At 48.5% G+C, this 18,615-nt stretch overlaps 7 protein-coding genes across 7 annotated transcripts; 4 read left to right on the top strand and 3 right to left on the bottom strand.

The window, feature by feature from the left end:
• The first annotated feature begins 1,621 nt into the window (after positions 1-1,621).
• On the top strand, positions 1,622-3,740 carry F4817DRAFT_166043 (uncharacterized protein). Its single transcript, XM_049298158.1, has 5 exons — positions 1,622-1,724; positions 1,919-2,195; positions 2,261-2,665; positions 2,888-3,265; positions 3,356-3,740. Exons 2-5 carry the CDS (start codon positions 1,999-2,001, stop codon positions 3,441-3,443), a joined length of 1,068 nt encoding a protein of 355 aa, XP_049157422.1. The 5' UTR covers positions 1,622-1,724; positions 1,919-1,998; the 3' UTR covers positions 3,444-3,740.
• A 314-nt stretch (positions 3,741-4,054) lies between these two features.
• On the top strand, positions 4,055-6,231 carry F4817DRAFT_342696 (eukaryotic translation initiation factor 3 subunit D). The gene is made up of 3 exons (XM_049303935.1): positions 4,055-4,438; positions 4,509-5,733; positions 5,789-6,231. The coding sequence occupies exons 1-3, from the start codon at positions 4,222-4,224 to the stop codon at positions 6,072-6,074; spliced, it is 1,728 nt and encodes a 575-aa protein (XP_049157423.1). The 5' UTR covers positions 4,055-4,221; the 3' UTR covers positions 6,075-6,231.
• A 122-nt stretch (positions 6,232-6,353) lies between these two features.
• Positions 6,354-7,828, top strand: F4817DRAFT_342699 (ribulose-phosphate 3-epimerase). The gene is made up of 4 exons (XM_049303936.1): positions 6,354-6,666; positions 6,795-6,921; positions 7,018-7,263; positions 7,398-7,828. The coding sequence occupies exons 1-4, from the start codon at positions 6,551-6,553 to the stop codon at positions 7,662-7,664; spliced, it is 756 nt and encodes a 251-aa protein (XP_049157424.1). The 5' UTR covers positions 6,354-6,550; the 3' UTR covers positions 7,665-7,828.
• F4817DRAFT_342703 (PLP-dependent transferase) lies at positions 7,829-9,931 on the bottom strand. The gene is made up of 5 exons (XM_049303937.1): positions 9,623-9,931; positions 9,419-9,552; positions 8,781-9,314; positions 8,203-8,598; positions 7,829-8,115 (listed from the first exon to the last, which is right to left on the bottom strand). Exons 1-5 carry the CDS (start codon positions 9,733-9,735, stop codon positions 8,057-8,059), a joined length of 1,236 nt encoding a protein of 411 aa, XP_049157425.1. The 5' UTR covers positions 9,736-9,931; the 3' UTR covers positions 7,829-8,056.
• A 2,577-nt stretch (positions 9,932-12,508) lies between these two features.
• On the top strand, positions 12,509-14,925 carry F4817DRAFT_166218 (Oxoglutarate and iron-dependent oxygenase degradation C-term-domain-containing protein). Its single transcript, XM_049298160.1, has 2 exons — positions 12,509-12,784; positions 12,877-14,925. Exons 1-2 carry the CDS (start codon positions 12,718-12,720, stop codon positions 14,844-14,846), a joined length of 2,037 nt encoding a protein of 678 aa, XP_049157426.1. The 5' UTR covers positions 12,509-12,717; the 3' UTR covers positions 14,847-14,925.
• F4817DRAFT_166185 (uncharacterized protein) lies at positions 14,926-15,477 on the bottom strand. Its single transcript, XM_049298159.1, has one exon. The coding sequence runs from the start codon at positions 15,299-15,301 to the stop codon at positions 15,005-15,007; it is 297 nt and encodes a 98-aa protein (XP_049157427.1). The 5' UTR covers positions 15,302-15,477; the 3' UTR covers positions 14,926-15,004.
• On the bottom strand, positions 15,403-17,662 carry F4817DRAFT_366443 (Endopolyphosphatase; the record flags this gene model as incomplete). The annotated part of the gene is made up of 2 exons (XM_049306991.1): positions 15,403-17,416; positions 17,497-17,662. The coding sequence occupies 2 exons, from the start codon at positions 17,660-17,662 to the stop codon at positions 15,504-15,506; spliced, it is 2,079 nt and encodes a 692-aa protein (XP_049157428.1). The 3' UTR covers positions 15,403-15,503.
• Between the last annotated feature and the right edge of the window lie 953 nt (positions 17,663-18,615).

Consider the following 18,615-nt stretch of genomic DNA (forward strand, 5'->3'; position numbering starts at 1 on the left):
GTTGCGGCTAACGCGTTGCGACCGTTATAGCCACTTTCAACACCCCGAAAGACTTAAAACGCGTAGATTTAATCGATAAACCTAATAATAAGATTAGTATAATTGTATAATCAATTAAACTTATTATAAAAGCGCGTTAATACTGTTGTTTTGATGATGTTGTTAATGTTATTGTTTTAGAACGTTAAGCGTATAATTCTGGTGTGCGGGATCCCAGAGTTGCCTCAGACCACAGATTCGAGATTGTTTTGGGGGGTTGTTCCGGGGTTTGATTGGTTAAAAAAGAGTGTGGCTAGGGGAGGTACAACCCCACGAACGATCTCGAATTTGTGGTCTGAGTTTACTGAGATAACTTTTACCAACTTTAGTTTAGTGTGCGATTATTTTTTTCATTTTGGCACAGTGGCTTGTTTGGTCAACCGTAAATGGGATTGCTGCCTTGGGTAGCCGACAAGATCGCTATTCAGCATGTATGTATGTAAAGCCTGCGCTTCAACTAGATCTTCACCTTTGACCTCAGATTGGCGGTCAAGATAGAAGTAAGGGTTGTTTATCCTTGACTACCTCTTTAATATCCGGGATTCTATATGAATAATAGAGGTGTCTTTACACCTAGATAGATAGATATTTCCTCTATTTCCTCTACATGTCCCATAAACTTTTCACGATATATACATACCGTACGAATCCATGTCGAGAGAGGTACTGGAGCCACTTTGCTGGGCGGCACTAAGATCTTTCGTTGGGAAGACCCTTACTAATAAATATTCCGATGAGAGCAAATACAATTCTATATTCTAAGCCACCATATGCACGCGATTACGCCAAAACGAATGAGTGGATGATGTCTGCTCTCAGCCACTATGCACTAGCTTAACTGAGGACGACGAACCATCTCGAATCATGATTAATTTGGCAACGCTGACCACCTCATTAGCGAACCCCAGAAAGGCACGGACACGACGGACACGACGGCCACGAAGGATACGGAATAATTAAGTCCCATATTCAATCTCACGATACATAGTGAGCATACTACGTACTTGGAGAAGGGCTACGTAATCTACCATATTATCATAGGCTACATGCAATATGTACGAGGTATCAAAGGGGAATAATACATAAACCCAAGGCTAAAAGAATCAAGCTTCTTAATAAGGCTTTAGAAACCCACAACTCGCACGGCACTTGGCCAACACTAGCGAGGTAGGCTGTGCATCATCGTGGATTATGTATCGTCATATCAGATCACAACGATATTAGTTACTACATGGATATAAGCAGTCTTACAGAGGGCACAATAGTGAGGGGGTATTTCAATTTTCCAGGGAAGGCATCCGCTATTAGAATCGTTTCTACTGCAACATCCTCTTATTATTCATCGCATAACCTATCTCTTACGTCTATAAGGTTGTTAAGGAGAGACATCGGCCTCTAGAACGGCCACCTATCTTACCGTGGGGTTCCGCCCCTCTAGAATGATTAAACAACACTTCTTCAACGTATCATCTCAGATATTCTATTTAGTATTCTATTTATTAGTTTTGTACCAAATTGTAAGACCAAATTGTCCTACCACGCGGCGCAAATTAGATCGCACAGCGTCTCTGCATAGTACCGGACTGGCGGAGCCGTTCACTACTACTACTAGTAGTAAAAGCCCATCTTTAACCTGATACTAATAAGATCCCTTCTCACGACGATTCAAGGCTGAATCGGAAGGTGTGGTAGGTCATTCATATACTATGTAGCATTCTCACCCCGCTCTACGAAGCACATAAACGAAGCATCTCTCATCAATTCGGACCCTATTCCCTTATTCGATACCCCCCATCATGTCCCAATCTTGGATCGCGCATTCTATCGCCCAAGTCGTTCTGATGAGCTATGGCCAAAATCACTGACCCGCAACCCGTAGTTGGCTATCCGTCTCCTCCAACGCATTATTCCCCATCCGATCATAAACCCTCCTTGGGCTCGCTTTACGAACACGTTTCGATGTCGTCTTCTGCGTCGCCCAACGACGACTCTCAGCCTGACAAGGGTCCCCTTGGCTCGCTGAACCTCAACTTTCTAAAGTCGTTGAACGACAAGAAGACCACCCGCGATGGTAATCCTCCAAAGCGGCGAGGACCTAAACCCGATAGTAAGCCGGCGTTAACACGCCGGCAAGAACTGAATCGCCAAGCACAGAGGTATATCATGGACTTGTACCTGTGAGTTCGGCAGGTAACAATCCCTGCTAACTATCTATCGGCAGGACACATCGGGAACGCAAAGAGCTATACATAAAGGCACTCGAAGACGAGGTACTGCGGCTTAAAGAGATCTATACCAACGTCTCGCAAGACAAAGACAAGCTCGCCGAGGAAAACCGGCAGCTCAAAATCCTGCTGCAGCAGAACGGCATCTCGCACAGCCCGGGAGGCGGTGTAGACGACGTCGGCAGCAGTCTGAGCCCCGGGTACACGTCTAACGGGAGCATCTCGGGCGGCTACGGGGCGGGAAGCTCCAACACCGCGTACACGCCGGGCATGACGTCGATATCGAGTCCGAACTCCATGACGGCGCCGTCGTCGCAGGGGCTAGGCGGGCAGCAGCAGCAGAAGCAGAAGCAGGGCCACCACGTAGATTACGAACAGGCTGGGATAGATTTCGTCTTAACGTACGATAACCCCGATGACCCCTCGAAGGCGTACATATCACCTCCCCCGCAGTAGTAGACTGTAGTAATGGGTCGTCACCGCACACACACACACACACACATATATATATCTACCTACTTATTTCACACGCAAGAGAGAGAAAAAAGAAAAGAAAAATGTAAATGTTTTCGGTCCGTGTGGTACAGCGAAGCTAATCAAATCCGTGGCTGACGGGCGCACAGGCTCGAGCGACCGTGTATGGACCACATGCCGTGGCTGATCGAGCGAGCGCAAGACACGAGCGGCGACGCGGCGGGCCACGCGCTCATGGCGTCGTGTCCGCCGGAGCCGTTCCCCGAGCTAAGCGACGAGATCCCGTTCGGGTACTCGCACACGCACGGCGACCGGGGCGAGGCGCCGTCTCGCCAGCGCACGTGGGAGCTGTCCAAAGGCGATCTGTCGACTCTCCTCGATCTCAGCACCAAGTTGAACTTGGACGGCGAGATCACGCCCGTCATGGCTTGGGGCATGGTTCTGTCTCATCCGAAGCTGAGGGAGCTGAAGAGCGAGGATTTGGAACGGTTGGTTGATGATCTTAAGGGCAAAGTCCGTTGTTATGGGTATGTGTTGCCTACCTATCTACCTACTTAACCTATGTGTTCCGCTTACCAGATCCGATCCGATCCGATGCTAACTAATTCCCCCCGCAGGTTCGGAGCTGTGCTGGAGGAGTTCGAGGTGCGAGATGCGCTTAATGCCGTCTTCTCCGCAAAGTCGGAGGTGGGCGTGGCTTATTAGGGGACGGGCCGTTTAAGTTTTTAAGGTTTGAGTTTTTTGGTTTCTTTTTAAACGACATTATAGGTAGTTTGTTTTATGCATAGGTACCTACATATATAAAGCAATGATAATGACGATGGTGGTTGTTATTACGGGCGAGTAGAGCTATGAGAGATGACGGGCAGAACGCATTCTATGTACTTGGGTACTTATAAGTTATATACTAGAGGTATAATAGTGTTGAAATACTATTCTATCAATGTTTTAAGGAATTGATGATTTATATGTAGAGAGACTATATATGGGGTGCTTTGTTCAATTTAAGAGTCTTCTTCTTCTATACATATGATATATGAAAAGCTATATAATATTTGAGTTGTTTAATTCTCTTGCCTGTCTACTTCTTTTCAGCTTAAACTCTTAGTTGATACTACCTATTAATATGCCACTTAGACTTACAAGGAAATTGCATATTATAATTATTAAACTGCCCCTAGGAGCTTCCGTGAAGACTTCAGGTACAGTGCTAATAATAGAGTCGTGATGTCCCTTTAACTGTTCTTGTCTTGGAAGGTATAGGTTAGGTACGTACTGCACTAACCAAGATCCAATGCTGTGCAACTGCCCCACACCCCACCAAAACTCTTTGATTCACTGCTAAAATATTCGCCTGCAGCCAAAATTTCGACAAGCCACGCCCTGGCAAAAAAAACAACAACATCGAGGTCGCCTTCAATAGAGTAATATTACTTCCAGGTTAAGGCAAACCGCAGATATAATATTACTGAGATCATCCAATATGGCATCCGAAAAATCCTTAGCCGACCTCATTGCGGCCTTGCCCGACGGTGATGGATGGGGTCCCCCTCCGGTAACCGAGACCACCCTCAATGGTGTCCCGTATGCTCCTTTCTCGAAAGGTGACAAGCTAGGTCGCATGGCGGACTGGACAGCGGATAGCAAGGACGGAAGAGACGGACGCGGTGGTCGACAGCAGTACAACCGAAACTTCAGGGGTATGTAAAGCCAGATTACCTCCATCTTGACAGTCATCAGTTTCCAGTGCTAATGTTTAATCCGATACAGACCAGCAGATATACGGTGCCGGTAGCGCTGCTTTATTCACCGCACCTGTCGCCGAGGATGAAAACACATTCTCCGTCGTCAGTAGAGAACCCACGAAGACTAGATACGGTCGGGGCGCAGTCTTTACACGCGGTCGCGGACAACGAGGTGCCCGACAGGACACTAGGGGTGGTCGCGTACAGCTTCAGCGCCCTGGGCGTGGTGGTCAGCAAGGCTACGGAGGATACGACAGCCGCGGTGGTCGTTCTAATGCGCCTCGCGGTCGCCGCTTCGGATGGAAAGACTACGACAAGCCGACTCGTAACCGCGACGCTTCTATCAACATCAAAGCAGACTGGCAGCTACTGGAAGAGATTGACTTCAACAGACTTGCCAAGCTAAACCTGGACGCCGACGAAGGAGAAGACATAGATAGCTACGGTTTCGTTTATTACTATGACCGATCCTACGACAAGCAATCCGTCAAGGCTGCCGAGAAGAGGCTGGTGCCTTTGGATCGTGCTGCCTACAATGTTACGACCTCGTCGGACCCCGTCATTCAGGAGCTAGCCGACAAGGACGAAGCCACTATCTTTGCTACCGATAGCATCTTATCTATGCTCATGTGTTCTACCCGTTCGGTCTACCCATGGGATATTGTAATTGTAAAACAAGGAAACAAGATCTTCCTCGACAAGCGCGATAATGCCGCGCTAGACATGGTGACGGTGAACGAGAACGCTGCCGATGCCCCCATGGAAGCTTCCGACGGTAACAAGGACGGGATCAACCTGCCTGCTGCCCTGGCAGAGGAGGCTACCTATATCAACCACAACTTCGCCAACCAGGTCGTCCAGGAGAACGAGTCCTCGAAGGTCGAGATGGCGCACGAAAATCCCTTCTACAATGCTTCCGAAGAGACCGAGCCTCCGGCGAGCAAGGCTTACAAGTACCGTAGATTCGACCTCTCGACTAGCGAGGAGGATCCGATGTATCTGATCGTCCGGGCCGAGCTAGATGCCGTTCAAAAGAATGGCATTAGCGGCGAGGATCAGTTCTTGACTGTCAAGGCCCTCAACGAGTTTGACAGCAAGGCCCAAGGCAGCGGTGGTGCTCTAGACTGGAGAACCAAGCTAGTTAGCCAACGCGGTGCCGTTGTCGCAACGGAGATGAAGAACAACAGTGTTAAGCTCGCACGATGGACAGTTCAAAGTATATTATCCAAGGCGGACGTCATGAAGCTTGGGTTAGTTCCGCTATATTTAAATATTATGGGTATAACTTGCTAACATCTTATATAGTTTTGTTTCTCGTGCCAATCCGAAGTCGAACGATAAGCACGTAATCCTTGGAGTTATTGGCTGGAAGCCCAAGGACTTCGCTAACCAGATGAACTTGTCGCTCTCCAACGGTTGGGGTATCGTCCGCACCATCGCTGACATGTGTCTTCAGCGTGAGGATGGCAAGTTTGTGCTTGTCAAGGACCCTAACAAGTCGATTCTTCGACTGTACGAGGTTCCTGCCGGCAGCTTCGACGAGGAAGGCGAAGAGGAGACTGTTCCGGAGACTGTCCCCGAGGAAGAGTAAGGGTTGGAACGGCTTGAACGCGGGACATACCTGCGTGTCTGGTCTAGTAGTATATGACTACCTAACCTACCTAGTCAACTAAGTAGTCACTCGGGTTAATTCAAAAGTTAATCAGCTTCGAGGAAAACGTTGTTATTAAGAAACTACATTGGCTCTACATCTGTTGGTGCTATACTATTACTTCATTGTGACAATTTAACTGCATGATATATATGACTTTGTAGGCTTTTCTCGAAGGTGAGTTATTCTATCTCGACAGAAACATAAAAATAGGGGAATGGGGATTAAGCTGAGGGATCTACCCCACCTTCTCTACCCCCACCACCGAATTGCCCCGCCATCTTTTCTTCCTGTGACGTCTGTCCCGTCACTTTCATGCAAACCTACCACAAGACATCCAGGGTCCTTTCGAGCTTGCAAATAAACTACACATATATACACACCACACGTCCCGTTCTTCACCTAGGTATACGACCATGGCGCCCAAGACGATAATAGCGCCTTCGATCCTGTCGGCCGACTTCGCCCAGCTGGGCGCCGACTGCGCGAGGACTATGGACCAGGGCGCCGACTGGCTTCATATCGATATCATGTACGTATCCTGGGAGCATGCGGCGTCGCCGTACTAGTGTCTACCTATTTATAGAACCGAGTCGAACGGTGCAATGTGTAAAATAGGTTGGGATAGCTGACCGTGAGGTGTTTTGCTCGCGTATGTAGGGACGGCCACTTCGTACCGAATATCACGTTTGGCGCGCCGGTCGTGGCTAAGATCCGGAAACACGTCGATAAGCCTACCGAGAACCACGGGCGCGGGACGTTCGACTGCCATATGATGATTGCCGAGGTATCCCCTTACCCCTTACTTACTTAAATACCTAGCCACCCCATCCATACCGGAGCAGTAGAACAGGGGCTAACCATCGATATATAAAAAAAACAGCCCAAGAAATGGGTCAAGGAGTTCCAAAAAGCAGGTTGCGACCTATATTGCTTCCACTACGAAGCCGCCTTCTCGAGCGCCGCCGAGAGCCCTTCGGCTAAGACGGACGAGAAGACGAATCCGAAGGACCTGCTGCGGTATATACACGACTGCGGCTTGTTGGCTGGTATTGCGCTGAAGCCCGCTACGGGCGTCGAGGTTTTGACTGAACTGCTTGAGAGCCCGGATCCGAAGGAGCGGCCTGATGTGCGTTGTCTTTATACTATTCACCCCTGCTCTCCCTAACAAATACACTGCCTTATTTCATTTTATTTGTATTACTTTTTGGGGGCGAGGGGATTGTTGTATCACGCAACTATAACTAACCCCAAACAACACAGATGGTCCTCATCATGACGGTCGAGCCCGGGTTCGGCGGCCAGAAGTTCATGGCGTCGGAACTGCCCAAGGTGCAGGCGCTGCGCAACAAGTACCCGGACCTGAACATCGAGGTCGACGGCGGCCTGGGCCCCGGTACCATCGGCCAGGCGGCGGACGCGGGCGCCAATGTTATCGTTGCGGGGAGCGCTGTGTTTGGGGCTCAGGACCCCGCGGAGGTTATCTCGTTGTTGAGGGCGGCGGTTGATTCGAGGTCTGGGAAGCTGTGAGATGGGGATATGGTGGAGAGATAGATGGATGGATGGATGGATGGAATGGACATGGCGTGTACGTGTACTTAACGGCTTGATAGTTGGGTGTGGGATGTTGGATAGGGAGCAGTAGGTATATACTCCCAGAGATGAATATAAGTACCGACCCAATTACTCCAAGTCTGCTTTGAGTATTACGCATCCATCCGTTTGAAATTAAAGTATTGGTCTGTCTTGAAGTATTCTTCTTAAAAAGGGGCTAGGATATGGCTACCCGCATGAGCCGGACATTACCTAGAATATGTATGTGGTCAAAGGTAACCTATATTCCAAACCCGAGATAACCAACACATCTACCACAAAGAGGACATATCTAACTAATCCTAGGTAACCTCATGCAACCCGCCAAGTCAAGCCGTTTTCGACACGACCCCGTCCAGCGCCTCAATAAACCCCTTTATCTCCTCCACTGCACACACAATGCCATTCATTAGCCGTGCTCAACTTTAGGATATAAATAGGTAGGTAGGTAGATAAACAGATCCATTCCACTTACGCGTGTTATAATGCGCCATGCTAACCCTAACCACACCACTCGGTCCCAGGCCCAAGAAATCATACACCAGCGCGTTCGAATAAAAGGCGCCCCAGCGGAAGCCGTAATTCGTGCTGCGCTCGAGCGTCTCGACCAAGTCCCGCGAGTCCCAGCCCGCGACGACGAAACTCACGGTGGGCAGGCGGATGGCCCCGTCTGCGCTGGGCTCGCCGTATATGGTGATTTTTCCCGGCTTGGAGGTCAGGTAGGCTAGTAGTGCTGATTGGAGTTGTGATTCGTGCTGTGCGATGCTGGGCCATAGGCTGCTGGGGGAGGAGGAAGGGGAGGAGGAGGGGGGGTGTCCGATGTAGTCGACGATGGGGGGGATGGATTGGACTAGTTCGTAGGACCCGCTTCCTGGATAGATATTAGTCGGTATTATGAAATAGGTAAGTAAAAATAGGAGTCTTTATACTATATTATATTCGATACTCGGCTCTTACTTGAATACGGTTGCTGCTCATGCCGGGAAGAAAGGGGTAAATAGAGAAAAGGGGGTTTCTCAACAAGTTTACTACCTGTACTCTTCTTATACGTACCAAGACTAATCTTATTCTCAAGCGTAGCACGCGGATTGAAAAAGTGCCCCAGCGTACGCATCTGCTCCTGCGCGCGACGACTCCCATACAGCATCGCGACATGCGGCCCGTACACCTTATACCAAGACAGGACGTAAAAGTCCACCCCGAGGGCCTTCACATCGACCGGCCGGTGCGGCGCATACGCCACGCCGTCGACGCACAGGAGCGCCTCGGGGACGGCAGTATGCACGACGTGCGCTATGGCTTTGATATCGTGGACCGAGCCCAGGACGTTGCTCGCGTGCGTGCATGTCACGAGGCGCGTCTTGGGGGATAGTAAGGTCGTTAGGTCCGCTGGCGAGAGCCGCGGGTTGGTAGATTTGGCTTGGGGCGTCCACCATTTTAGCGCTAGGTTTAGGCGGCTGGCGAGGTCTTTCCAGGGCGCGATGTTGGCTTCGTGGTCGATTGAGGAGATGATGATTTCGTCGCCGGGCTGGAAGGGGAATGTGTATGATAGGTTGCGGAGGAGCTGCGTGGCTGAGGGGCCGAAGGCTGGGGGGGGTTAGTGGGTGAGTGAACGCTTATGCTATTATACTGTACGAGGTGTGAGGGATGAAGGATGAGGTATAAGTGGTAAGTGAGTAAAGCAAACCTACCAATCTCGTCCTTCTCCGCATTCAGGAACTTAGCCCCGGCGGTTACGCCGCCGTCGTAGCGAGAGCTTGATGCCTTGCTGGCTTTATAGCCGCCCCCAAATTGGACGTTGCTCTTGATGAGGTAGTCGCTTATACTAGTAGTTTTTGTTAGTTAGAAGCAGAGTTCTCGTTTATAGAATTTTGGACGTTCTTTTTCTTACTCACGCTTCGATGACGGCGCCTAGCGTCTGGCTTCCGCCCGCATTGTCGAGGAAGACCTGATCTTCCTTTAGGGCTGGGAATTTGGCTCTATCGGCTTCGATGTCGAAGGTGGCCATTTTATGGGGTTGTCTTTATTATATTTGCCTTGGAAACTTGGTGGTTTACTGGTTTCTAATTTTCAGATAATTTAAGTCTTCGTAATCTAGGTGCTCTCCTATTCCGAAATCCGGCCTATGTGTATTATGAAGATGATCTAGAAAGTGTTGCTTGGAATAGCTATATGAGGTAGCTATGTACATACATGTAATTCCTTGAACGGATGTGACTCAACTTGCGAGTCCCCCTTGTGCCTAACCCAATGATCTGGAACCTAAGCGCTATAAAGTTTAGCCCGACTAATGATGTTGAATGCGGGGTGTACTATAAATGCTTATTTCTATACTATAACCAATATCTAGCATCAATACTTGCTAAATCAGAAATATGTCATCTGACTATAAATACCTATACCTATTCGTATAGCCTATATATCACTTCCAAAAGCTACCTTGAAAACTAGCTGTATGCCAGCCCCTCTAAGCTTTCTTAAAGTGCTCGAGTCTATATAGCTCCTATATTTCCCCCACGCAAGCTAGTGGGCTCTTCTCCGCATATGGGAGTAGAACGACTAGTCGATTCATGAATCTTAAACGCCTACTTGAGAGTTCACCGAATCGCTTGTGTGGATTTGGCTACTTCGTTTACCTTAATATGCTACCCCTTGCCTGTTATTAATATCATCAGACGATATAATGAGTTGACACGATATGTGACGCATGTTAATCCTATATGTCCTGTCGGCGCTTCGTGGGCTTACACCAATGCTGTGTATACTATATATCTCGAGTTGTGAGTGGATGCTATAGATACAACATAGGCGCCTACTGGCGGTAAAAATAGTGGCACAGTTATGCAAGTCATGTAATGGGAAGCAATGAATCTACTCGGGCATTGTATTCTATATCCCTATCTTTTTTATAGATAGTAAGTAAGGAGCATTGCATCAGTTAAGCGAACATCGTTCTATTATACCAGGAATAACGAAAGACTTTAAGAATATAACAATATTAATTAAAATAAGACGACTTTTCTTGTTAATGTTTTTCTCTAGTCTTTTTGGCTAGGATATAAGGGGCTAAATATTTCCAGCAGGTTTGATCCTCGTTGTAAATGGTAACCTAGGGGGACTCGAGTCCTCTAACGGTTCGATTCCACTATTCGCTCGGAGAATGTTGCTTTATGCTGTCGTCATTTAGGAATGGAAATAGTATGTTTTGTCAACTTAATGGCTACCTGACTGACTGAGCAATGCTTAGGGCATATCTGATATATGATAGAATATCAGTTGAGGTCGTATAGGTAAAGGTATCATAGATTCATAGTCATCCTAATAGGCGACCAAATTGTCATTTATGAGAGGACTAGTTACTATTTTAAGACGCCCACTTATGTCTTAGGGTCGAGGTATCTTCTGGATGGATTGGCCTATGTGTCGATATCTCCCTGTGAATTGGATTAACTCGCAGTGAAAGGGAATGAAGATGCTACTATGCCCATTGGGTATCTATGAGGTGCTCCAAAAGGCATTGGTGGAACCATTCTACGATATCGGTGCAGTCTCAAACCAGTATTAATCATGATCAGATCCCCGGATTTGGTATTGATAATAGTAGAACTCGACCATTATAGAAGGGTCTCTTAATAGGATATACTAGCAATGGTCATAGATCTATTAGGAGACTATCACTTAGGGACTGCTAATCAATAGCTACCCAGGGAGTACAAGGAAGGTAATAATAATACATTATTCGGGCTCGAGGAGCTTTCTGAGCCACACACTTATAAGAACACCAAGATAGGGGTTCTGCTACGGGTGAGTCCAGTTGAAATTTCAGGACATTAGAGCGAGCCGATGGCCACTGTATTATAATACAACGGGTTTATCTTTAATCTAGGTGTTTTCTCGAGCGAAGCCCTTTAGAGAATATTGGCTAGTGATAGGATAGAACTGTGACGAATCTAGGCCGCCAACACGTTGACTCTATTCTAACGGACATACTCAATATTAAGCTTATATATAGATAAGGAGAGCCAAGTATAACGATCAGCATAGGAAAACAGAAACAGACGAACAGAATTAATAAATCATTGTATTAATGATAGAGAAATAGCGATATCGGTAAACGAACCGGCTACGGGTTACCCGTACTTCACAAAAGAGTGTCTCTACCATATCAGACCGGCCCTAAGACTACAATTCTAATTTATTGGTCAATATATATGGAATATTCGTAGACGGTGGTTGAATGCGACTGAACATCACTAAGAGTTGCAGTAGAACTGCCGCCCTCGGACGCCTCCTGGCGTGATCCCGTCCCACACGAATAAGCGTTTCCGCAGGAGCCCGTATTGATATAGCACCAACTTGTAAGTCCGATTAAAGGATTGCCGGACATGACGACTTAACCGCCAATAGGGTCCTACTACGGCGGCTTTGAGAGGAGGGAGGGTGTAGAGTACGCATAGTGCATGATCTATATATACATGGCCTGGTTGCATCTGCTCACAATCATGCAGCCAGACCAGTTATTTTTACTTGGGATTATTTGAACCATTGGAGGTGAATGGAGAGAAATATTGAAGTAGTGCAGCAGCTATAGCGGTAAGAAAATAGAAAATAGGGGAGGGAATGGAGTAAGAGGAAGTAAGAGGAGGGGCATTGGATAGTGGCATGAGTGGATCGGGATCACTTGTCAGTCGATAAGCAACCTTAAACAACCTTATAGCTCCATGGTGGGTCGGGCGGTGAATATCGCGCTAACTTCGATAGATAGAACTAAGAAAGAACGGGTCGTCGTTTGCTCCAGTTTCTTTTTTTCTGCCACTACTTTTTCCCCATTGAAAAAAGTAAGAGAGACTGATTATCAGTCGATCAGAAAGAAATCGCGAGTTTTATTCATTTTGTTCATGTTCAAGATAGCTTTTCCCAAGCTTCTTCACATTCCCCAAACTCGCAATTGACTATATTTAATTAGTATAAATCTAATTGTCAATTCATAATGAAGCGCAAAGCCCAATCGCAAGCTGTAGGCCATAAACCTGCCAAAAAGAAGTCTAAGAAGACTTGTAAGTCGCCCAATCTAGCAGATCACTTATCGTACGATCCTGCTGGAAATTCCCAAAATTTTCTCAACGAAAAAGACTAACTGTCACTACAGCACTGAGCGACGAGGAAGCTAAGAAGAGATTCAGGAAAGGTCTCTTTGACAAAGATATCCTGGACAAATACACCCAAGGATATGCCAAATCCACACCCTACAAGCATAGCGTCATCCACGAGCTGATCGACGATACCTTACTACGATCCGTCCGCGAGGAGATCAAGGACAATGTCTCCTTCACCCCCAAAGAAACTGATATCTATAAGATCCACCAATCCGGCGACCTTGCGAACCTCGACGGCTTAGACGATGAGGCTCTAGCTAGGCTTCCCTCCTTGCTTGCTCTTAGGGACGCAGTATACTCGCAGGCATTTCGAGACTATGTCGCGCATATTACTGGATGCGGCCCCCTGAGTGGTAGAAAGACAGACATGGCTATTAATGTGTATACCCCGGGATGCTATCTTCTATGCCACGACGACGTTATTGGTAGTCGCAAAGTCAGCTATATCCTCTACCTAACCGATCCCGACATTCCCTGGAAAGCCGAATGGGGCGGCGCGCTAAGACTCTTTCCCGTGCGAACGATCAAGGGCAAGGATGGCCAAGTAGCGAGGACACCTGCGCCGGACGTCAGCAAGGTTATCCCCCCCGCGTGGAACCAGTTGAGTTTCTTTGCCGTTCAACCTGGCGAGAGCTTCCATGATGTCGAAGAGGTCTACCATGCTGAGAGCAAAGAACAACTCCAGAAGGAGGGAGGAAGGGTCCGTATGGCTATCAGTGGCTGGTTCCATATCCCTCAGGTCGGAGAGGCCGGATACGTCGAAGGCGCCGAGGAGAAGCAGGCCAAGAACAGCGGTTTGATGCAACTGCAAGGCAACCCAGATCAGTATGACATGCCTCAGCTGAAACCAGTTCCGGTCGAGCAACCGCAGTCGGGCTCTCAAGAAGAATTTGACGAGGCCGACCTAGAGTTCTTGCTCAAGTATATGGCCCCGACCTACCTCACTCCTGATACCCTTGAGCAAATCTCAGAAGAATTCGAGGAAGAGGCTAGCATCACTCTACCTAACCTTCTTGGGAAGAAGTTTGCAAAGAAACTACGAGACTACGTCGCCGCTCAAGATAGTGCACCTCTACCGGAAGACGCTACGGAGATTGAGAAGGGTGCCTGGCGGGTAGCAAAGCCACCCCATAAGCACCGGTACCTATACCTTCAACCAGACAACGCCGCCGCCTCCAAAAAGAATGGAAAGTCGAAAAAGGAGGACTCGCCTATAAGAGAGCTCCTAGAGGAATTCCTCCCGAGCCCGCAGTTCCGCCGCTGGTTACAGATGGCGACAGACTCCGTGATCGAGAGCCATGACTTCGTCGCTAGGCGCTTTAGACGCGGTAAAGACTACACGCTCGCCACAGGGCACGAAGGCAAGCCGCGCCTCGAATTATCCCTAGGCATCACGCCGACAAGCGGCTGGGGCGACGAAGACGAGGAAGAGGAAGAGGAAGCCGCCGCCGAAGAAGAAAGCGCCGAGGATACCAAAGCCAACGGTAAGGGGAAGGGCAAGGCTAAACCCAAAGCTGAGACCTCGAAGAAGAACAAGAATAGCAAGAAGGAGCCCGAGGAGGAGGAGGAGGAGGAAGAGGAAGAGGTGGAAGTCGGCGGCCATGAGGTATACATGGCAGGCGACGACGATGCAGCAAACGAGGACGCGGCCGTGTACAAGTCCAGCGGCGAGGATGATAATATCCTGTTCTTCCAGGCTGCGGCCTGGAACAAGATGTCCCTGGTCTTGCGCGATAGCGGCACTCTCAAGTTCGTCAAGTACGTTAGTCATAAAGCGCCTGGTGACAGGTGGGATATTACCGGTTCGTTTGAGGTCGAGGAGGGGGATGACAATGACGATGACGATGATAATGAGGGGGATGGGGATGGGGAGGCTGGTAAGGCGGAGGGAACGGGTGTGCTGGATGATACGGAGGAGGAGTGGAATGGCTTCTCTTCGTCGGAGGATAGCGATTCGGATTAAGTTGCCTTGCCTTAGGTACTTATATATAATAAGGTAACAGCTGACTATTTGGCCTATCTATATAGCAGCTTGAGGCTGGGTTTAGGAGGCGTGCTATGGATTTACATAGATTCGTAGATACCAGAAATGATAATGATGATTGATTAATGATATGTAATTCATTTGTTCGCAAATCTAAACCTAGGTAGGTTTAGGTAGATTCTGCACTTTCTAAGTGATATGATGCCTATACCTGTGCCTATGCCTATGCTATGGGTCAAGCGGTATAACGCTGTCTGGCGGGTAACCAAACCAAAACCGATGCTGCCTTTAAATGGTTGAGTTGGATCCCTTCCCCATGGCCGCCGCTCCAATATATACCTGGCCTGACCTGGACCCATGAACATGCCCAACCAAGATGCACCAATTCCATGCCATGCTATGCATCGATATACCCATATACTAGTCATCATCATATGTTCCTCCCGCGTCGCTCGCTCCCAAAGACCCAAATCACATAATAAAAGCCAACTTAGCTAGCTAGCAAATGCCCTCCCCCAAAGCGCCTTCCATGCCAACCAAAACGCCCTAAGCTCCCTAACCTAAATGATAACAGCCATGTAAAATCATCATGCCTAAACCCAGACCCAAAAACAATCAAAACCGTTCTTCGCCGGTTTATTCCAGATCCCTCAGCTCGTCTGTACTCCTCGTGCTAACAAACGCATGTCTAAGGAAGTGCAGCCACACTTTAGTATCCTTCCTCTTCTTGTGGCCCTTATGGTGCTTCTTCTTGCCCTTGCCCTTCTTTTTCTTCTCGATTTCAACGTCAGTATCTGATCCTTCCTCCTCCCCCCCCTCCTCCTCTTCCCTACCAGACTCATCACCGTCTTCATCAACTTCATATTCATTGTCATCATAATCGCACTCAGACTCCTCGCCGACAAGCCCCTCGGAATTAGCCGAAGTCTGACCAATCCTATGCGCGAGCTTCAACAAGCTCCTAACCGTCAAGTCCTTCAGCTTGTAGATCTTGTCGTCGAAGGTGGTGTATTCGACCGCGTAGGCAAACTCCCTTGGTTTCGGCTTAGCGTGCTTAGGCTTCTTGTCCCAGTGCTTACCCGCGTTCCAGCTCGAAGACGACACCTCCTCGTCGTCGTCCGCAGTGATGTCATTGTTGATATACGTCAGGTTCGCGTAGTATTGGGTGAAGCCTTTGAGTGTCAAAGCCTGGGGGGAGTATGCGGGACCCGGAGGCGTTCCCTTGGCTGGTGCGTCTGGGATTGGGACTGTGGGGTCCTTGGGTTTCTTGCCACCCTTCCCTTTGCCTTTCTTTTTCTTCTTCTCGATCTCTAGATTGGGTTCGTCACGGAGCTCTAGTTCATGCCATTCCTCCGATTCGGGAGAAAAGGCTTGAGAACCAGAGGCGCGCAGCGTGTCTACCCATGTTAGGGTATCCTCAAGACCAGTTATATTGTATTCGAAAACACGGAGACTTGGGAAGTAGTTCGGGACAACGCTAGGGCTGATGAGAGTCAACTGGTATCGCTCCGCGAAAGGCCCGCCCATCTTGCTCTTCCCGCCCTTGCCTTTCTTGCCCTTCTTCTTTTTCTTCCCAGATTCTTCAAGGTCCCGGCCTTGAACCGGGTCTGGTAATTTAGACCAGTCGTCACGCAGTGCTATGAGGTAATCTTTACTCGATTCTATCGAAACCTCATCTTCCATGGTCTCGCGAATACTTGCTCGTTGATTAGGCTCGCTTTCGATAAAGGAAAGGTCGATATCCTTGGTATCTTGAAGTAGAAAATGATCTATGTTCATGTGTCCATATAGAGAGCCGGTAACGACGTCCCGATACTGCTGCAACCAGAGGGTGTATTTCTGCCAGCAGGTTTCGTCCCATAGTTGCTTGCCAGAAGTCCTAGCAGGAGGAACATGGCCTATGAGAATAGCTTTCATCCCGCGCTCTCGCATGAACTGCAGTTGGATTCGCAGCCACTCGAAGTGCTTGTATCCGGGTTCGCTTGGGTGTGCACAGTCGTCAACCCCCGCATTGCGATCGAAGAAGTACAGGGTATTAAGACTAAAGACGGCCAGCTTGTCCGGGATGACTTCAACATAAAACCAGCCGCCGTACTCAAATGAGTGTCGCTGCTCTTCTGGGATGAAATTCTGCCAGACATCGGTATAAGTCTTCAAAATCTGGTTCGGACCTGGTAATAATATATTGTGAGGGTATATGTCATTGTTGCCGAAAGTTGGGACGACTGGAACTACTAGCCCCTTATCGTCGGAAAATGTAGTCACAAATGCGTCCGTAATTCTTTGGTTCATAGCTAGGATTTCTTTGTTATGGCGGGGTATTTTCTCATCGCTGTCATGGCGGGCTGAGTCGCCAGTCCAAACCACGAAATCAATCTCGTCCTTTAGGTTGGCGGCAACCCAATTGAGTGTCGCGTTAACCAAGGCCAGCGGGGAATCGCAGTCAGAAGTTTCTGCGCCATAGGTGCCGGCTGGGCCTTGGCCTCGGTGACATGCGATATTCTCCTCGGTGGATGTGTGGACTTTGTAGTATTCATCTGGATGTAGATCTGCGCAAGGTACGAGGCATTAGTGTCTTAACAAGACGATTTGGAGATGGTGTGTGGTAGGCATCTTATGAAGAGTGTACCTGTAATATGTAGAAATCTGCCGTGCAACTTGCGCTGCGACGTAGACTGGCTACTGTCATGGTTTGCCTGCAGCACGTATTGAGCTCCGGTAGTTGGAGCACCTATGACGAAAGTCTCCAACAGGCTGGGAATTACCCAAAGCCAGGTTGCTTTCTTCAGCACCATCCTGGACAGTTTACGATGCTCTAGGAGCTATGAAAAAAATGGATGAGAAGACGATATCGCATAGATAGGTGACGGCTATCAGCTTATAAGTTGGTAAATTGAAAAAGGATATCTAATGTTGCCGTGTTGAATATTTTAAAAATTCCGTCATTAGTCGCCGTAGTTTCTCGAAGCGTACCAAATGATCGTCGACGGATGCAAAATGGGGCTAGCTGGCCGTCTAGGGGATCCAATAAAACTGGCAGCAAATGCCAGAAGGTGCTTCTAGCCAAAGACTCGGTGCCAAGTGGGGAAATAGGCGATAGTAAAGTAGTTTAAATACTACGCTTTGGCTCTTAAGTGAGGCTTTTGAACACCATCACATTATTCATTGAATTTCCCAAAGTCCTTCGCCCCAGGACTGTAGGACAAACAGAAGCAGCTCATGGGGTTCTTAAATTAGTTATTAGGGTTTGGTAGTTCCCCATCCCCAAGGCTGAAGGCTGACAATAGGCGACGAATCATAACGCCGGATTCCGCACGTGTAGGAAGTTAACCGTGGAGAGACGAGCTTGAATAACTGAGACATCGTATAACACACATCCAGGGCGCCACAATATGGCCATTATATGGGCACACGACAATGGTCAGTTCCGCACTTGCCTAATTGGCATCCACTTAGTTGCTCGAAAGCCCAGTATTCCAGAGTTTGCTAAGGATCACTTGCGCTGGGGTCGAGCTGCAGAGACCATCACGGATCATCAGGTGGAGGTGTCAAAGGGGTCCGGCGGTGATGAAAGAGAAAGACTGCTCGGCCACTCTGCCGCTCTATTGTTCTCATGTTGCCAGCACGCAACCAAGTGCCAAGTCCAGATAGCCATCAGGGTTGTCTGGGTGTCTGGGTGTTTGGAAGTCGACGGCGCAGATATCCGGTAATTTTCTTAGTCGCCTTTGATCTAGATGACGTCAGGCTC

This window comes from Daldinia loculata, assembly GCF_022478755.1.
Source record: "Daldinia loculata strain CBS 113971 unplaced genomic scaffold F4817scaffold_37, whole genome shotgun sequence".
Classification (NCBI taxonomy): domain Eukaryota; kingdom Fungi; phylum Ascomycota; class Sordariomycetes; order Xylariales; family Hypoxylaceae; genus Daldinia; species Daldinia loculata.

Bases quoted from the DNA above. Each gene is read 5' to 3' on its own strand.
- F4817DRAFT_342699 (XM_049303936.1), top strand. From the start codon at position 6,551: ATGGCGCCCAAGACGATAATAGCGCCTTCGATCCTGTCGGCCGACTTC. The intron at 6,667-6,794 runs GTACGTATCCTG...TCGCGTATGTAG, and splicing joins TGGCTTCATATCGATATCAT to GGACGGCCACTTCGTACCGA. The intron at 6,922-7,017 runs GTATCCCCTTAC...TAAAAAAAACAG, and splicing joins GCCATATGATGATTGCCGAG to CCCAAGAAATGGGTCAAGGA.
- F4817DRAFT_166218 (XM_049298160.1), top strand. From the start codon at position 12,718: ATGAAGCGCAAAGCCCAATCGCAAGCTGTAGGCCATAAACCTGCCAAA. The intron at 12,785-12,876 runs GTAAGTCGCCCA...CTGTCACTACAG, and splicing joins AAAGAAGTCTAAGAAGACTT to CACTGAGCGACGAGGAAGCT.
- F4817DRAFT_342696 (XM_049303935.1), top strand. From the start codon at position 4,222: ATGGCATCCGAAAAATCCTTAGCCGACCTCATTGCGGCCTTGCCCGAC. The intron at 4,439-4,508 runs GTATGTAAAGCC...AATCCGATACAG, and splicing joins GTACAACCGAAACTTCAGGG to ACCAGCAGATATACGGTGCC. The intron at 5,734-5,788 runs GTTAGTTCCGCT...CATCTTATATAG, and splicing joins GCGGACGTCATGAAGCTTGG to TTTTGTTTCTCGTGCCAATC.
- F4817DRAFT_166185 (XM_049298159.1), bottom strand. From the start codon at position 15,301: ATGATGATGACTAGTATATGGGTATATCGATGCATAGCATGGCATGGA.
- F4817DRAFT_342703 (XM_049303937.1), bottom strand. From the start codon at position 9,735: ATGGCCACCTTCGACATCGAAGCCGATAGAGCCAAATTCCCAGCCCTA. The intron at 9,553-9,622 runs GTGAGTAAGAAA...AAAAACTACTAG, and splicing joins CTAGGCGCCGTCATCGAAGC to TATAAGCGACTACCTCATCA. The intron at 8,116-8,202 runs GTAAGTGGAATG...TTGTGTGTGCAG, and splicing joins CATGGCGCATTATAACACGC to TGGAGGAGATAAAGGGGTTT.
- F4817DRAFT_166043 (XM_049298158.1), top strand. From the start codon at position 1,999: ATGTCGTCTTCTGCGTCGCCCAACGACGACTCTCAGCCTGACAAGGGT. The intron at 2,196-2,260 runs GTATATCATGGA...ATCTATCGGCAG, and splicing joins CTGAATCGCCAAGCACAGAG to GACACATCGGGAACGCAAAG. The intron at 3,266-3,355 runs GTATGTGTTGCC...TTCCCCCCGCAG, and splicing joins GGCAAAGTCCGTTGTTATGG to GTTCGGAGCTGTGCTGGAGG.